Raw genomic sequence first — 16,011 nt, 5'->3', positions numbered from 1 at the left:
CTGCTCCTTCCCTCCCCCTTCTTCCTCCAAGTTCACATCCGGCGAAAGAGTCAACCACAAAACCCCATCCACGCCAGCCGCCCCGTCACCATTGGAATCGCCTTTCCCCTTGGAAATCTGCAGGCGAATCCGAGATCCGAGCGCCCCACGCCCCCAACTCCCGCTGGCTGCTTGTTTTTTTTTTTAAAAAAAAAAAATCGAATCGGATTGCAACTTCTTTATATAAGCCGCACTGCCCCACGTTCGCTTTCTCCGACGACCCCGCCGAGCGCGAAATCGATAGATTGAAATAGGGGAACACTGCGCCGCGGGGTGTGGAAGCCAGCAGCCAGCGCCAGCGCAAAAATGGAATCCCTAGCCGCCGCCTCCGTGTTCTCCCCCTCCCGCGTCGCCGCCCCGGCGGCGGGGGCCCTGGTTCGGGCGGGGGCGGTGGTGTCGGCCGGGATGAGGAGGAGGAGCGGCAGGAGCGGCGGCATGAGGTGCCGCGCCGTGACGCCGCTGGCGAGCGCGGTGATGAGCAGGGGCGCCGTGGCGGCGAAGGCGGCGGAGGAGGAGAAGAGGCGGTTCTTCGAGGCGGCGGCGCGGGGGAGCGGGAAGAGCAACCTGGTGCCCATGTGGGAGTGCATCGTGTCCGACCACCTCACCCCCGTGCTCGCCTACCGCTGCCTCGTCCCGGAGGACAACGTCGACGCCCCCAGCTTCCTCTTCGAGTCCGTCGAGCAGGGACCTCAGGGCACCACCAACGTCGTACGTCTCCCATCGCCCCATCTCAAATCTGCTGGCTGCTGCTCTCTGATCGGGTTTTTTCTGGGAGGCGAAAGCTCCCTTATCGGTTCTTAATTGTTATCCTCGTCAGTAACTCCGAGGAACTAATTGGATTGGGTTGCAGGGCCGCTACAGCATGGTGGGAGCCCACCCGGTGATGGAGATAGTGGCCAAGGAGCACAAGGTCACGATCATGGACCACGAGAAGGGCCAGGTGACGGAGCAGGTCGTGGACGATCCTATGCAGGTGCCCAGGAACATGATGGAGGGATGGCACCCACAGCAGATCGACGAGCTCCCTGAATCCTTCACAGGTGAGCAGCAAGCATTGCTGAGTAGGCATGATCTGATGTTGTCAATGATGTTATGTGAACAATCGCATCTGGTTTATTGTTTGTGATAGGCGGATGGGTTGGGTTCTTTTCCTATGATACGGTTCGTTATGTTGAGAAGAAGAAGCTGCCATTCTCTGGTGCTCCCCAGGACGACAGGAATCTTCCTGATGTGCATTTGGGGCTCTACGATGATGTTCTTGTCTTCGATAATGTTGAGAAGGTGTTTATTCCTGAAATCCCATTTTCGCATCTCATTTTAGCTAAATTCTGATTTTCTGAGTCATTTAGGGAGGGGTATTTTCCTGCAATCGCAGTTATGATTTGGTATTAGCTGCCATTTAGTTAATTACCTCCTGGCGAAACACATGTTTCTAAAGGCAGAATAAGATAGCTAGTGGTTTAACTTTTAAGTTAACTATACTGATATACATGCAATTTGTCATTGCTGCATCTTATATTTAGTTCACATTGACAACAGACTGAAACTACACCACTCATCTGTCTTGCATTTTAGCAATCTGCACCTCATGACGCAAAATAATTTTACTTGCTATAGCTGTGCTTCACTCATGGTATTCATCCCTTCAAGACAATTTTTTTGGGGAATTGTGCTCATTTCGAATTATATGGTTCTTTTCTTGTTCCAGAAAGTGTATGTCATCCATTGGGTAAATGTGGACCGGCACGCATCAATTGAGGCAGCGTACCAAGATGGCAGATCTCGGCTGGACCAGTTGCTGTCCAAAGTGCACAATTCTAACGTGTAAGCTATGCGGCACCTATTCATTAAATCCTGCTGCGTATTTTGTTTTATGCTCATAGATCTATCTGCTTTGGACTTCAGCCCCACGCTCTCTCCAGGATTTGTGAAGCTGCACACCCGCCAGTTTGGTACACCGTTGAACAAGTCAACCATGACAAGTGATGAGTACAAGAATGCTGTTATGCAGGCTAAGGAGCATATTATGGCTGGGGACATCTTCCAGATCGTTTTGAGTCAGAGGTTTGAGAGGAGAACATATGCCAACCCATTTGAGGTTTATCGAGCTTTACGAATAGTGAACCCTAGCCCATACATGGCGTATGTACAGGTAGAAATAGAAGCATGAAGCACGCACAATTTGAACACAGTTCTGCGCACTGATTTTTTTGAGATTCTAATCAACACCCTTTAATTGTCTATTTAGGCAAGAGGCTGTGTCCTAGTTGCATCTAGCCCTGAAATTCTTACACGAGTCAGTAAGGTATGTGAACTATGAACCCCTTTACTGTTATTCTTCAGACTTCAAATTGTCCTTCACTAATCTGCACATTTTAAAAATATTTTTCAGGGGAAGATTATTAATCGGCCACTAGCTGGAACTGTTCGAAGGGGCAAGACAGAGAAGGAAGATCAAATGCAAGAGCAACAACTATTAAGTGATGAAAAACAGTGTGCTGAGCACATTATGCTTGTAGACTTGGGGAGGAATGATGTTGGCAAGGTCTGCATTCCTTTTGTCTTATTACCCATAAGATCTACTGCATTGCATTCTGATACAATGCATGCCATTTTGATTTTTGTTTCTTTCCATGTACTCTTTCTTTTGATGAGTTGCCGTGGTACATACCTTACATCCCTACATGCAATTCTAGTCAATCTTTAGCGAAATCAAATGTTTTTGCCACTTTTCTGCTGCAGCAGTATCGGATGTTTTCTGATGACTATTACTACTACTTGACAGGTCTCCAAACCTGGATCAGTAAAGGTGGAAAAGTTAATGAACATTGAGCGATACTCCCATGTTATGCACATCAGCTCCACGGTTAGGCTCCTTTTGTATAACAATGCTTCTCATTTAATTTTATACTTTGGCAATTTATAGATAATTGTTTTATAATTCTAAATCACATTCTGTGAACTTAATTTAGCACTTGAGTCACTATTATTTACTTAGCATTCAGTGTTAACAATAAAGGTTTAGCTCAAATATGCAAAACAAACAAACGAACGAACAAATAGCACGTTTCTTGTGTCAGTACTCTTTATTTGGCATCCAGGGATAGGTTAGAAACTTAGAATAGTGTTCAGCTAAAAATACGAAAACAATTTGTTAAACGACTCACCAAGCTACCTGCAGTGTTGTTTCCTGTTATCTTGTTTATCATATGAGCACCTGTTAATCGTGCACTTCTGCCACCTTTTTGTTTGTTTTCCATCTTATTCAACAACATTTGTTGCTACAGAACGCCCTTTGATTTTTATTGTAATATATCTTCCCCAAAATGTTAACTTCTGGTCGGTTGCTTTGCAGGTTAGTGGACAGTTGGATGATCGTCTCCAGAGCTGGGATGCCCTGAGAGCTGCATTGCCTGTGGGAACAGTCAGTGGTGCACCAAAGGTAAAATGTCCCTTCCAATATTCTTATTTTGATCTACCATCCAACCTTTACTCCTTGATATTGTAGTGTACATTTTCCCCAAATTTACTCCCCCCCAACCCCCCCTCCGCGACTTTTTTGTATTTCACATAGACCATGCTGGCTCTACTTATCATAAGTTTCTTTTTAGCATTTCAGTTATTACAATTAGGCATTTCGCGGATCTAGATTATTGATGTGTGCTTCGCATTGACCATGTTGGCTCTTGGCTCTATTTATCATCTCACTTTCACTGTATTGCTGTTTTTTTAAATGTTATTTCCCTCTTCTGAACAAATGTTGATTAATGGAAATTTGTTTATATAATCAGGTGAAAGCCATGGAGTTGATAGACGAGTTGGAAGTCACAAGGCGAGGACCATATAGTGGTGGTTTAGGAGGGATATCATTTGATGGCAACATGCAAATCGCACTTGCTCTCCGAACCATTGTATTCTCAACGGCACCAAGCCACAACACGATGTACTCATACAAAGCTGCTGATAGGCGTCGGGAGTGGGTTGCTCATCTTCAGGCTGGAGCGGGCATTGTTGCTGACAGTAGCCCAGATGATGAACAGCGCGAATGCGAGAATAAGGCTGCAGCATTAGCTCGGGCTATCGATCTTGCGGAGTCAGCTTTTGTAGACAAGGAATAGTGTGCCAAGAGAATTATTTGTTAGTTCTAGTAAATGTTTCTTTACCCACTTCCTGTTAAGAAAGGTGTCATTAGTGGGTGGAGAAAAGCAATAAGCTTATTATGTTCTCCCGCAAAACGAATAAATCTGGGAACTGTGGATGTTCCCTTTTTTGGTATCCTAGAAGTATGTAAATGTATTGTTAGATTGTCATCTTTCTGATTGGATGTCTATAGACTCTTTAATTCTTGCTCCCTCCGATTTTCCTTACAAGGCATATTTTGTTTCGTTAGGACAAGATTTTAGTTCACAATTACTCTATTAATATTTCATTTATGTAACATAAAAGTATACTAGTAAATATTTTTCAATACCAATTTAGAGACATCAACTCCATGTCACAAAAATTATGCAATAATAGAGTATGTGTTAATCGACAGGCTTGTCCTAACGATAAATAAGCTTTGTAATTTCAAATAGAGGGAGTGTATGCTAGTGGCATATCTCTCTACTCATATTAATCTTTAGTTGAGTTGAGCTTTCGAGGATTACAGAGCAGGCATCATAAGCAAAACACGATGAGGAAAGACACTAAGGGACCATCACACGAGAAGCGATACGCCATGACAAGACATCTGAGAGCATGTTTGCTTGAGGACTAAGCTTGCCACACGTTTTTTATCTAAAGCATATGTGGAAATATTATTAGGATTAGTATTGCCTCACATTTGTGGCAAGAAAATAACCACCTATCTTAGGCAAAGTTAGGAAAGAAATCTAGTCTATATGCAAAGTACTCCCTCCACTTCAAATTGTAAGTCGTTTTGACTTGTTTAAATTCATAGATTTTGCTATACACTTAGATATACGCTATATTTAGTAAACACTATGTATCTAAAAAAGTCAAATCAACTTACAATTTGGATGGATGGAGTAGTGAACACCTCAACTTCATACTGCTGTAAACAGAAATTTTGGAATGTTCTTTGTTTCCTTTCTTTCCATAAATTCCAAAAACATAGATGATCAGTTGATCACCATATTCACCTTTTTTTTGTGAAAAAGAGTATTGCACACATTAGGTAGCATAGCTTACGAAGAAGCACCCATTGGTCATCGAAAGACATTCTAACAAGTGAGGTACTTTGTGTGGTTATTTAACACGATAACCTTAATAGCATGAAGGAAAATTAATACCGTTACAAACATTTTTCAGAAAGCAATCATGTTCAGCAAGACGAAAAATATAAGAGTAAGATCATACTTTAAGCTGTGATTGTCACTAGCTGAACATTTACTTTCATGTTACGCATAGTAGCTGTGGTTCAGAACTTTCATGCTCATATTCCGAGCACAAATTTTGCAGTCTCCAATGCACTCTTGTACTCCTACAATGTATCCCTACAACAGGCTTTAAAGAACATAATGCAATTCTCAAATTGAACTACAGTTCCTCTGCAAAAGAAAAAGGTGAATTGCAGGTCCTGTACATCAGCAATTCACAACGGCCCTCACATCCTATGTAGGTCTAAATCAGGATGAAAGTGGATCAGGCCTTTCATATCAAGAGAATTTGTCAGCACCAAGCATAATAAAATCTCATGGGTGGTGTGAGAAACCTCTGAAAATGGCAAACAAGCTTGCAAGCTGGTCATCGCATCACCTTGGGGATACTTCAGTTGTACTAAATTGACCGGTATTCATGTTGGTCTGTGTGCTGTAAGATTCAGCTGGATTGCATTTGGTGCTTTGGCTTGAGGATGTGTCTAGTGTCAAACCCCCAAAGCCACCAGTACGCTGGCGAGGTTCTTTCAGCACACCTGGTGGAACGACATTTTGCAGATCGATCTCTATTCGATTAGATAGCATATTGACAACCTGCTTCATGGATGGCCTCTGCTGGGACGTGGCTTGTGTACACAGCAGTGCTACCTTGATGAAACGAAGCATTTGCTCCTCTGGGTACTTTTCCAGATCTGGATCAACAATTTCCAAGAGTCTTCCTTCTTCCCGCAGCTTCCATGTCTGCAGTTTAGCCCACATAATAAATTCAATCATTTTTAGAAGAATAGCAACTCATATATATTGTAATATATAAATTGCGAACACCGTCATCAACATGTACTGTGAGTCCGTGTCGGGAAAAGTTAGTACTTATTAGGTGCATGTGTGATACTTCACTCCATAAAAAATTGATGCAAGCATGGCAAATGCTACAAGATTTGCAGTTTCACACTTCGTGGGACACAAGTGGGAAAAAATGAGTTACCCATTCCACAAGGACATGCATATCAGGCCCCCAAGTCGACTTGCTGCTGCTTTCACCGCTTATCACTTCAAGAAGAAGCACCCCAAAACTATATATATCTGCTTTCTTGGTTAATTGTCCCAATAAGGCATACTCTGGTGCTAAATATCCCCTACACGAAAATTATATATTGAGAGTTCAATACAAGTGTGTTATAACAGACTAGGTACAATTGGCTGGTCGGCACATTAGTAAACTGGCTACAAAAATAACTAAAAGCAGATGACTAACATGTTTTTCCTTTCAACACTAAGCACTTAGTTAAAATCAGCATAGCACAATGATGGAAATTGACATGAAATACACATAACTACATTGTAGAAGCAACTAAATACAGAAAAATATTTTATTTTTGTGAGGAAGGTACAGGAATAGATCCAGAGGGGCACTAACATTGTTCCTGCGACGCGTGTGCTAATGTGAGTGATAGCATCAGGAAAAAGCTTGGCCAGCCCAAAATCTCCGATTTTAGGCAGCAGTTTTTTATCAAGTAAAATGTTGCTAGCCTTGATATCACGGTGGACAATGCGTGGTTGTGCTTCCTCATGAAGAAAAGCAAGGCCAGAAGCAGTTCCAATACAGATAGCAGCTCTTTTCTGCCAGTCCAATGGAATACATTTACTCTTTGGTCCTGGTCATATTACAAAAAGGTAAACTTAATACATTTAGATTGGCTGATTTATAAAGTAAAGTTCAATATTGAATTTACCAAGCAAAGCATTTGCCAAACTGTTATTCTCCGCATACTCGTACACCAATAGTCTGTTATTCCCTTCAACGCAGCAACCAAGTAGCTTGACAAGGTTTGGGTGCTTGACGTTTGATATGACATTAATCTCTGTCAAGAATTCGCTAATTCCTTGTTTTGACTCAGCTGCAAGCTTCTTTATTGCAATTTGAGTGCCATCTTTCAGGTTTCCCTAAATGAGGTACAACCTTTGTTAGTCGTTCCATATTTGCAGGTTGATTGTATTTGCAGAGATCTTTGAAAGAGGTCTTTTAGAGTAGAAGCAACAGTTAAAGCAAGAATTTGAAAAGAAAAAAAAACGCATAAACAAGTCCTGGGTCTCACCTTATACACTGCTCCGAAACCTCCACGGCCAATGCAATTCATCATGTGAAAATTTCGTGTGGCAGTCTTCAACTCATTTAGAGAGAAGACTCGCACATTATTTCCAGCTCCTGATAATACACGACCTGCACTTTTATCAGAGTTGCATCATAAATTGATATTAAGCAAAAGAACACAGACAACACAGAAACGTCAGCAAACATCTTTATACGCTAGTTTGACCAAAGAAATAAAAAAGTTTATCTTTGTGCATGAGGTATAGAAAAGTTTATCTTTGCTATCATATTCCCTAATGCCTTAAGTCACGGAGTAGTTCCTGTAAGGAGGATAGGATCTCTGGTGCAGGCAAAAAAAATAAGGTTTACTCTCAGTACGAGGATGCTGCCCCTTGTGCTACTCTATGAATTACAGCTCACTGAAACCTCACTTGCGAGCAGCAATGCACAGTTTACAAGAAAGAATACATAAGTACGAGGGCTAGTTTTGTCTTAAGCATAACTATTGTGGTGTGTTGGGGTCTGGGGATAAGATTTTGTGCTACTATTCCCTGCACCAAGGTGTGGCCACAATATTTGGCAATTTTGTCCACACTTTTAATGCGAAGCAACATAAGTATTCTTCAATCAATTCGAAGATAAAATGTTTTCAAGTGCAGAAACTTTTAAGCAGTAATCTCGCAAGCTCATTTGCTCACAGAACGGAACTGAATGAAATGTACCTGAACGAGGAGATGAGGCCGCGACGGCCTGACCATTCTGATTTTGCCCCGACTTGGAGCCGCCTCCCAAGCACCCGACCGAACCTCCCATGTTCCAAATTCCGTGGCCTCCTCCCAAGGTTTATGCGAAACCAGTTCCAATTCCGCAATTCCTGCTCCTTGCTGCGCAGAGAGGACGAGATTAGTACGCTTACCGTCCCAAGCTGCCCGTTTCATGATTGACCGAAGACAAACTTACACTACTCGAACAAGTTCAGCAAGAATCTTGAGAAACACACGGAAATAGCTGGATTCGATACCCCATATTGGCTCCCCAAACCAGGTAAGAATTGGGCAAGAACCTGGCCGACGGAAGGCGGGGGATCGCTCCCGCGGGCAGCAAAAGCGCGGACAGCCGCGGCTCTGAGCTCTTGCCTCTTCCTCTATCCTCTCTCCTCCTTCCCCACGGTGGCGCTCTCCCCCGCGCTCTGGCCGAGGACCGCCCGACTGGGTGAAGAGGGGGGCGAAGGGAAGGCGGAGTAGGCGGCCGAGGCCCGGCGTGTTTACCCGGTCCGCCGTGCCCCGCCTCGCTGGCTCCGCTGTCGCTGTTGCTCTCTCGCTTCTGTGGCGACGCGCGGTCAGATCGCCAGGCGGCCCGCACCCACCCCCCGCCCGTGATGAAGAAAGTCCACGTTTTGTACCGCCGAAGGCGACGACCAGCGAGCCCCAACCCCAGGCCCAGCGGCCAGCGGCGTGGCCCGGAAATTGAATCGCCCTCGGGGCGGTTGCGTCCGCGCCCCGGCAGCAGTCAAAAATAACTCTCGAGCACTGACTGAGAACTGACGATTCTGGAGATAAATCGAATCTCTAGAAGCCAGTAGGCGATGCTAGCTTCAGAGTTCACAGTTCAGAAATCACAGATGATTGTGCTACTGGTAGGTGTTGATCGACGCCCGTTGTCAGTAAACAAAAACAAAAAACGTGAGCCGTGAGATGCATGTATGCTTCCTCTCACGTTCTTAACGATTTTAGCTGAAACGCTAAACGCGTGTTGATGTGCCACTGGTCCTCAGGTCACGTCTACAGGTTTTTGTTCACGCATGCTCGAGACTTGTATGATCGAGCTGACTTGTATGAGCTGCAGCTGCGCCGAACATGCTTACGCGTTTGTTTCGCTCGCGCAAGAGCTACATAATTTTAAGGAAGTATAAAAAGAAGTCTTCGTTGCTTGGCACAAGGTTTGGGATCGTTTATCTGGGATTTTCTCCCTTTGCTTTCTTTTCTGATGGTTTTCTTTTGACTAGAAAGGAAATACAAGAGGAAGTACATGGTCAGATCGAGATCATGTTAAATGAAAAGCAATAACAAGAAACAATTATCTTTGAGCCCCGTAGTTGAATGAGCAGGCAGGGCTAGTTAATTTGATGGTGAAATGACGGTGGCGGGTTGTTCGGACACCAGGTTAAAGTTTAGTCCTGTTACATCGGAGGTTCGGATGCTAATTAGAAGAACTAAATATGAGCTAATTATAAAACTAATTGCAGAACCCCTAGGCTAATTCGCAAGACGAATCTATTAAGCCTAATCAATCCATCATTAGCAAATGGTTACTGTGGCACTATATTATCAAATCATGGACTAATTAGGTTTAATAGATTCCTCTCATGAATTAGACTCCATATGTACAATTAACTTTATAATTAGATTATATTTAATACTTCTAATTAGTATATAAACATTCGACGTGGTTGGACTAAATTTTAATCCTCGTGAGTCAAACACCGCCTAAATAGTAAAACTGGGCTCCGTTTGGAGACAGGATTTAGTCCCTGTCACATTTATATAGGCTAAACGCGTGTTGATGTGCCGCCGCGACCCACTGATCCGATCAGGACGACTGGACGACCACGCCGAGCCTCTCGCCGGTAAAAACGGATCGCCACCGCCACCCTAGCCGCCACCACCTGCCTGCCCAGCGACCCCGTCTTCCCGACCGCCCACAATCCTGGCCAGGCAATCGTCATCTGCCCATCAGGCAGCCACCGCCGCCCCGCGCTTAGCGCAACTGCAGCCGGCCACCCTCGCGAGATCCCGCCCGATCGCTAGCCCTCGCCCCAAAGTGACAGCCTGGCGCTGGGGCTAGAAGCCTGGAGCAGGCAGCGCTGGGGATAGAGCTTGGCGGCGGCGCAGCTTCAACTCGTTGGCGGAATCGTCGGTAGCGTCGCGTCGGTTCCGTACTTCTACATCCCCTTTCACATTCCCAGTCTCTGGTTTTTCCTCCTAATGGATGCATGCTTGAGACCCCTCTTACTTCGATCTAATCCTTTTAGGCTGAAAGGTGCAGTTGCGGAGCACATAGGGTACAGACCCCTCTGATTTCGCATTCCCAGTCTAATCATTTTTCGATGGTGAGTTCTGGCCTCAATTTCTTCTCCGATTATGAATTTCTTAGATGGGATTTGTTGTCAGACATCCATGATAATTTGACGGTCTCCTCCATCTCGTAAACAACCTGCATTTGACATTTATTAAAATGCAGATTTCTTTTCTGTTAGACATTCAGATGTGTTTCTCCATTGCATTCCAATAAGGGTTTGCTGCTGCACATATGGTAAAGCAGTCCAAATGTATGCACGCCTCCATGAAGTATCCACCCAATTTGCGTCCAATACTTCCAATTTCAGTGTACTCGTCACAATTTCATTACATATAGCCAATATCCATGTAGATGTGGATCCGGCCCCAGCCCTTTCCCCTACGGTCCCATCAAGTTGTTTGCCATAAAGAAAAAAGTTTTATTTGCTCAATCGATCTACAAGATTGATTTCAGTGTCTGGATGGATCGATGCTAAATTAACTTAGCTTCGGTTTACAGAAAAAGTTTACCATATTCTTAGTACTTATCTTCCTGCTGTTTTTGAGTAATTTCTTCTCCCTGTGAAGTAGCAGAAAGCAAAATGATCTGTGTGCATGCTGAGATATGCGTCGGATAGAAGAAAGGTCCCCACAACTTTTGTTGCATTACTCATTATTTTCTATCATGATAATTGATGGCTGCAATGCACACATACATATCTATTTTTTTATTCCCTTCAAGAGATTGCTGGCAGATAACTCATGGAACTTTTTGCTAACTGATGCTGCAGAACCTTGATTTGGACCCAAGCAAGACAATCCTGTACCATTGCAATGTCGAGAAACAAGATGATTCCATAGCAACGATTTTTAAGGTTTGTGAGTTTCTGATTCTCTTCTACTATTTCCGATGATTGACAGATAGGATGTTTCCTCCATATAACTGTCTGCTCAGATGTTTATAAAGGTTAGTTTAGGATGTTCCATCTGTTATTTGATTCATGTTGTGTTAAATGTTTTTGAAATATCAGTAGAGCGCCTTCCTATTAGTACTTCAGTAGGATGATTTTTATATCCTCAAAGCATTAATCTCTTTCATAATAGTAGTCATGTGATGGAAGTAGAAGCTCAACTATCTGATTTATTTTGGTTATCAACAGTACTACATGGATAGAGACTACGCTTACAATGATCTGAGCTAGCTCAATGTTCAGAACCTGATTAAACTTATTAAACTGGCCATCGCTAACTCTTTAGGCAAAATTATTAGTACGGTAGACATACCATCATGCTTGATCAGTTTCAGTATGGCAGTCTGATCTGTGACATACCGCCCCTCCAAGATTTGATAACAATGGAAGACAAGGGTGCCTTTGCTTTGCATACCAGCTGTGTCAATGCCTTGGTACGTGAGGCTTTGATGCATATTGACATTTAAGTATGTTTCTTTGCACCCTTTTTTTTCATTTGCCTCATTGCTGATACCAGCTGAAACGGACCCGAATTCCCATTTCTGAGAATTCAAGCCTACGCACCTCGGTGATAGTCCCAGGAAGGCTATCACGTGCGAATCTCTGTCTCAGATAGTACAAATCCATACCAACACAGAAACAGAGAGAGAAACAGAGTTCAAATATCATAGATAACATGAGTACGAGTACATCTCAGTGGCACATGCCGGTACAAGTCCATTAGGACTGAATCAAGAAAGGTAAAATATCATGCAGCGGAAACAGAAGCTGTGGCAAAATCCATCTTCACAGGCAACTCGAGCGAAGAACGGTTCCTAGTCTTCCCATCTGTCGTTGTCGAAGTCATAGTCGGGCTCCGATCCTGAAAAGCCATCATCTACCCGAGAAGCAGGTAGGCCTTGTCAACTCCCAAAAGCAGTAAGCCAAGGAAACGGGGGAATTATACTATATGCATGGTTTAAACCTATATATGATTGTACAGCAAATCAAGGAAGCAGCAAAGCACATCATCCCGAGGTCAACACCTCAAACAAGGAAGTCAGCACAAATCACCGGATCCCTCACCCAAGGGTCCAGCACCCAACACACCAGGCGATGTGAGAGCTCCCTCCCCTCACATCTCAACAGCAAACGCCGGCCTATCTCCAAAAGGAGGGAAGGTAGAAGCACAAGAAAAGTCTAGTCAGAAGTAGCGGTAGTCAACAGCACTGTCCATAACCAGTGGACACGGACTATAGCTATAGCTTTATACACTCTGCAGAGGTTGTACAACTGTACCCGCACGGATGGAGCTCGAACGGTAGCGAGCCGTGCAAACCCCACCTAACAGCCAGAGCCCTAGTAAGTGGATAGCTCTATCTTGTTTCCTCGAGTCTGGAATCGTCCTCAGCTGCAGGGCACGTCGTCACCAGTGAGGACCTCGAAGCTGTGAAACCTACCCACGTCGGGGTGCAGTCTGGTCAGAGCAGGCCAACACCTCGAACTCCTTACACGATCCTCCAATCCGCCTACAGGCAGAGCACTATCCACTACTAGTCTTGCACCGAACCCCGCCCATAACGTAAGCGAGCGGTAAGTACGAAAAGTAGCTGCTGTGACTGGTGGTAAACTGACTCGGTCCTTAGGCGGCTGAGAGTGAGCACTCTACCAACAAGTATGTACCAAAGCACTTGCAACGTACAAGTACGCCACCTGCTCCTCTATAACAAATAAAGTACCCGTCATAGGTACGGGGTATAGAGAGAGTCCAAAAAGCTCTCTCTCGGCAAGGCACTCCTCAGTACCAACCATGCTCGCTCCCGCCAAGAACCCATCAAGGAGTCACACTCACCCAAAACACATGCGAGAGTGTTCAAGGAATCCCATCACCAAATCCATGGCAAATGTCCATCTATAACTCAAAAGCATGTATGTGGATATATGAGCGGTGGACTAGCTAGGGTCTGTAGCTAGTCCACAAAAGTAGGTAAAGAAGGAAAACAGTATAAACAATTATCAAGGCATGGCTAAAACATTGGCTATGCAATCCATCATCATCAAGCAATATAAGTGAAAGCGCTAGCAACTAAGCATGCATAGGATCCATATGATTAGGAGTGACATGACACCTTGTCCGTAGTCGATTGGGTCCTCCTCGATGTAGTTGGGGTCTTGAAGGTCTTTCGGGTCGTAGCTCGGGTCTGAACAGAACGAGATACGACGAAACGTAAATTAAACGGCATTACATCTAGGCAAAAACTCCAAGAAAGCTAAATTTAGAAGATCCAAATAACACCTACAAACAACACGGGCTTGATTTTACGAATTTAATGCAACTGGTTTCATATTTTTTTGAGTTAAAAAGAATTAGTTATGAATTTTTAAGGATTAAAGGATTTATTTAATTATTTCAGAAAACATTTATTAAGGGTGACACGTGACAGCACGGGATCGGTCCACTTGGCAGCCCCAGGGGGTGCCACGTGTCACGCTGACGTCAGTGTTGACCTGGTCAACGGTCAACGGTGGGCCCCACGGGTGGGCCCTCTGCTTTAGAATTTGAATTAATTTATGTCCAATAGCTATTTCCGAAGCCTAACCATGGGCATTCATGCTACCTCTTTCTGCACAGCCTTCAGGTTTTTAGCTTCTACATTTATTGACTATAGTGCCTGTTTGAATGGCCCTCTCAATACAGAGAAGATGTGGTTCAGTCTGTATTGTAGCATTCCAGATGTTCTTCGTCTGCTTCTGTTCTACATTACATTCAGATTAATCCGTAGAGCAACGCTGAAGTTTGGTTGCTTTTATAATAGGGCGTGATACATGAGGCACATCGGCCTTCCAGGTAACACGATTATCCTTGTGAAGTTACCATGCTCCTTCATGATGAACATTGCATTACCTAATGCATAGTACTATATCATCTGAACATTGACCTATGAGCAAATAGCACGCATCAGCTAATTTATCAAAACTTTGTCATGATTCCTCAATTTAGCAGTAAAGTTGAACTGTCTTCAGAAACAATTTGGGCTACTGAAAGCCTCAAACATAGAGGTTTTGTTTTCTGAATTTATCAGTATACTCAAGAAACTTCTTTGACACATATTTGATACTCTCAGTTAGCAAAACCTACGACACCTATAGTACTATATCACGACATAACTATATGCAATGAACGGTCAGGAAATAAGGATGTTGTGCCTTTTGTGGTCACGGGGTCATGGTACCCAACTAATCCTACTGATATTGCTGAAATTGATGCCAAACGCAAGACGGGTGCAGAGGAGAGCGACAGCGACCTCGAGCATGAGACAGCGCCTCCACAGTTCAAGAAACCAGCAAGAGCTCCAGCGGCAGAGAAGCTTTGAGTGACGATGGCAAGTCCGGAAGCTGCCACGAGCAGCTCCTCTTCGAGTTCCTCGAGTCCGAGCCTCCCTATCAGCGCGAGGCGCTTGCTGATAAGGCATGCCTGACAGAGACTCGTCAAGCATCATACATCAGGCTCAGTCTTGCTTGTATGAAACTCTGATGGTCTGAGGACGCGCACTTGGTTGGTGCAGATTTGTGGCCTCGCAAAGCAGTTTCCAGAGTTGCGGACCCTGAGGAGCTGCGACTTGTCTCCGTTGCATGGTATGGCAGTAGTAGAATACTCACTTTACATGGTTTGTGCAGAAATCAATTTGCTTACACAAACTTATCGTGCTTATGATGATTTCAGGTACCCAATATACCGGATCCCGACGGGGCCAACGCTGCACGACCTGGATGCGTGCTTCCTCATCTACCACTCGCTCTCCACACAGTTCGCAGGTGCGCGCGCGACCCTTTCAGCAATCATCACTAACATCGCCCACCACCAATCTGCGCTCATTCAGAGCAGATCGATGAACTGTTCCAGCTTTGCATGTGAAAACACGATCGATCAGTAATGGCTGACCTTGTTTTGGCTATCGTTTTCAGGCGACAGCAGCCACTGCCCCAAATAGCCGACGGCAATCGTGCGGTGCCCGTGATGGCGATGCGGCTCCATCTTACTAAGTCTGAAGGTAGTTAGTCTTCAGTGAGACAGACTGGGATCACATAGTGTTCATCAAGTCGTTTTCTCAATGTTTTTTTTCATGTACCAGTGAAGTTTTTAGGAGAAAATGTAGCAGAAAATGTATAGTTGTGGAGCAATACAATGTCATGTTAGTTGGTACGGTGTTTACATGAAAAACGTGCTTAGTGAATTTCAGTATCCTGACGTATTGGAAAGACAATGATAACAAGTAATCTTTAAAGGATCGTGATATCATTTATTTAGTCCACTTTAGCACCTATAGCTAGCAAATTTTCTGTATGCATAGCTTAACATGCTGGAAAATTAGTGCTACTACTAAATAGTTTTGTGTGCTAAGATCATAATGCCAGCCAATCGCTTGTAATTGGTTGATGTATATGCTTAGACTGAAGTGGTAATTACTGGTTTTGTATTGAGACCGGAGGGG

At 44.2% G+C, this 16,011-nt stretch overlaps 2 protein-coding genes and 1 long non-coding RNA gene across 9 annotated transcripts; 2 read left to right on the top strand and 1 right to left on the bottom strand.

The window, feature by feature from the left end:
- Positions 1-209: 209 nt before the first annotated feature.
- Positions 210-4,390, top strand: LOC117837918 (anthranilate synthase alpha subunit 2, chloroplastic). Its single transcript, XM_034717729.2, has 10 exons — positions 210-747; positions 890-1,079; positions 1,169-1,320; positions 1,748-1,863; positions 1,945-2,191; positions 2,288-2,344; positions 2,432-2,584; positions 2,825-2,905; positions 3,395-3,481; positions 3,831-4,390. Exons 1-10 carry the CDS (start codon positions 346-348, stop codon positions 4,155-4,157), a joined length of 1,812 nt encoding a protein of 603 aa, XP_034573620.1. The 5' UTR covers positions 210-345; the 3' UTR covers positions 4,158-4,390.
- Positions 4,391-5,383: 993 nt separating this feature from the next.
- LOC117837919 (cold-responsive protein kinase 1) lies at positions 5,384-8,890 on the bottom strand. 4 transcript variants are annotated; one of them, XM_034717733.2, is made up of 7 exons: positions 8,473-8,890; positions 8,235-8,396; positions 7,517-7,626; positions 7,154-7,364; positions 6,838-7,075; positions 6,406-6,556; positions 5,384-6,161 (listed from the first exon to the last, which is right to left on the bottom strand). In XM_034717733.2, the coding sequence occupies exons 2-7, from the start codon at positions 8,323-8,325 to the stop codon at positions 5,796-5,798; spliced, it is 1,167 nt and encodes a 388-aa protein (XP_034573624.1). In that variant the 5' UTR covers positions 8,326-8,396; positions 8,473-8,890; the 3' UTR covers positions 5,384-5,795. The 4 variants fall into 4 exon arrangements, with proteins under 4 accessions (XP_034573624.1, XP_034573621.1, XP_034573623.1 ...); XM_034717730.2 differs by having other exon boundaries at positions 7,517-7,641; positions 8,473-8,889; XM_034717732.2 differs by having other exon boundaries at positions 7,517-7,641; positions 8,534-8,889.
- Positions 8,891-10,072: 1,182 nt separating this feature from the next.
- LOC117838117 (uncharacterized) lies at positions 10,073-15,826 on the top strand. 4 transcript variants are annotated; one of them, XR_004636502.2, is made up of 6 exons: positions 10,074-10,621; positions 11,360-11,443; positions 14,217-14,366; positions 14,797-15,154; positions 15,243-15,334; positions 15,485-15,826. It is a non-coding gene; the product is annotated as an uncharacterized lncRNA (long non-coding RNA). The 4 variants fall into 4 exon arrangements; XR_004636500.2 differs by having other exon boundaries at positions 10,076-10,621; positions 14,335-14,366; XR_004636501.2 differs by having other exon boundaries at positions 10,073-10,621; positions 14,217-15,154.
- Positions 15,827-16,011: the final 185 nt, after the last annotated feature.

Source organism: Setaria viridis, chromosome 9, assembly GCF_005286985.2.
Source record: "Setaria viridis chromosome 9, Setaria_viridis_v4.0, whole genome shotgun sequence".
NCBI classification, from domain to species: Eukaryota; Viridiplantae; Streptophyta; class Magnoliopsida; order Poales; family Poaceae; genus Setaria; species Setaria viridis.
The sequence above is the reverse complement of the archived record's forward strand: the minus strand, read 5'-3'. Positions and strand labels throughout refer to the sequence as shown.

Bases quoted from the DNA above. Each gene is read 5' to 3' on its own strand.
- LOC117837918 (XM_034717729.2), top strand. From the start codon at position 346: ATGGAATCCCTAGCCGCCGCCTCCGTGTTCTCCCCCTCCCGCGTCGCC. The intron at 748-889 runs GTACGTCTCCCA...ATTGGGTTGCAG, and splicing joins CTCAGGGCACCACCAACGTC to GGCCGCTACAGCATGGTGGG. The intron at 1,321-1,747 runs GTGTTTATTCCT...TTCTTGTTCCAG, and splicing joins TCTTCGATAATGTTGAGAAG to AAAGTGTATGTCATCCATTG.
- LOC117837919 (XM_034717730.2), bottom strand. From the start codon at position 8,325: ATGGGAGGTTCGGTCGGGTGCTTGGGAGGCGGCTCCAAGTCGGGGCAA. The intron at 7,642-8,234 runs GTACATTTCATT...ATAAAAGTGCAG, and splicing joins GGCCTCATCTCCTCGTTCAG to GTCGTGTATTATCAGGAGCT. The intron at 6,557-6,837 runs GTTAGTGCCCCT...ATTTTCGTGTAG, and splicing joins ACACGCGTCGCAGGAACAAT to GGGATATTTAGCACCAGAGT.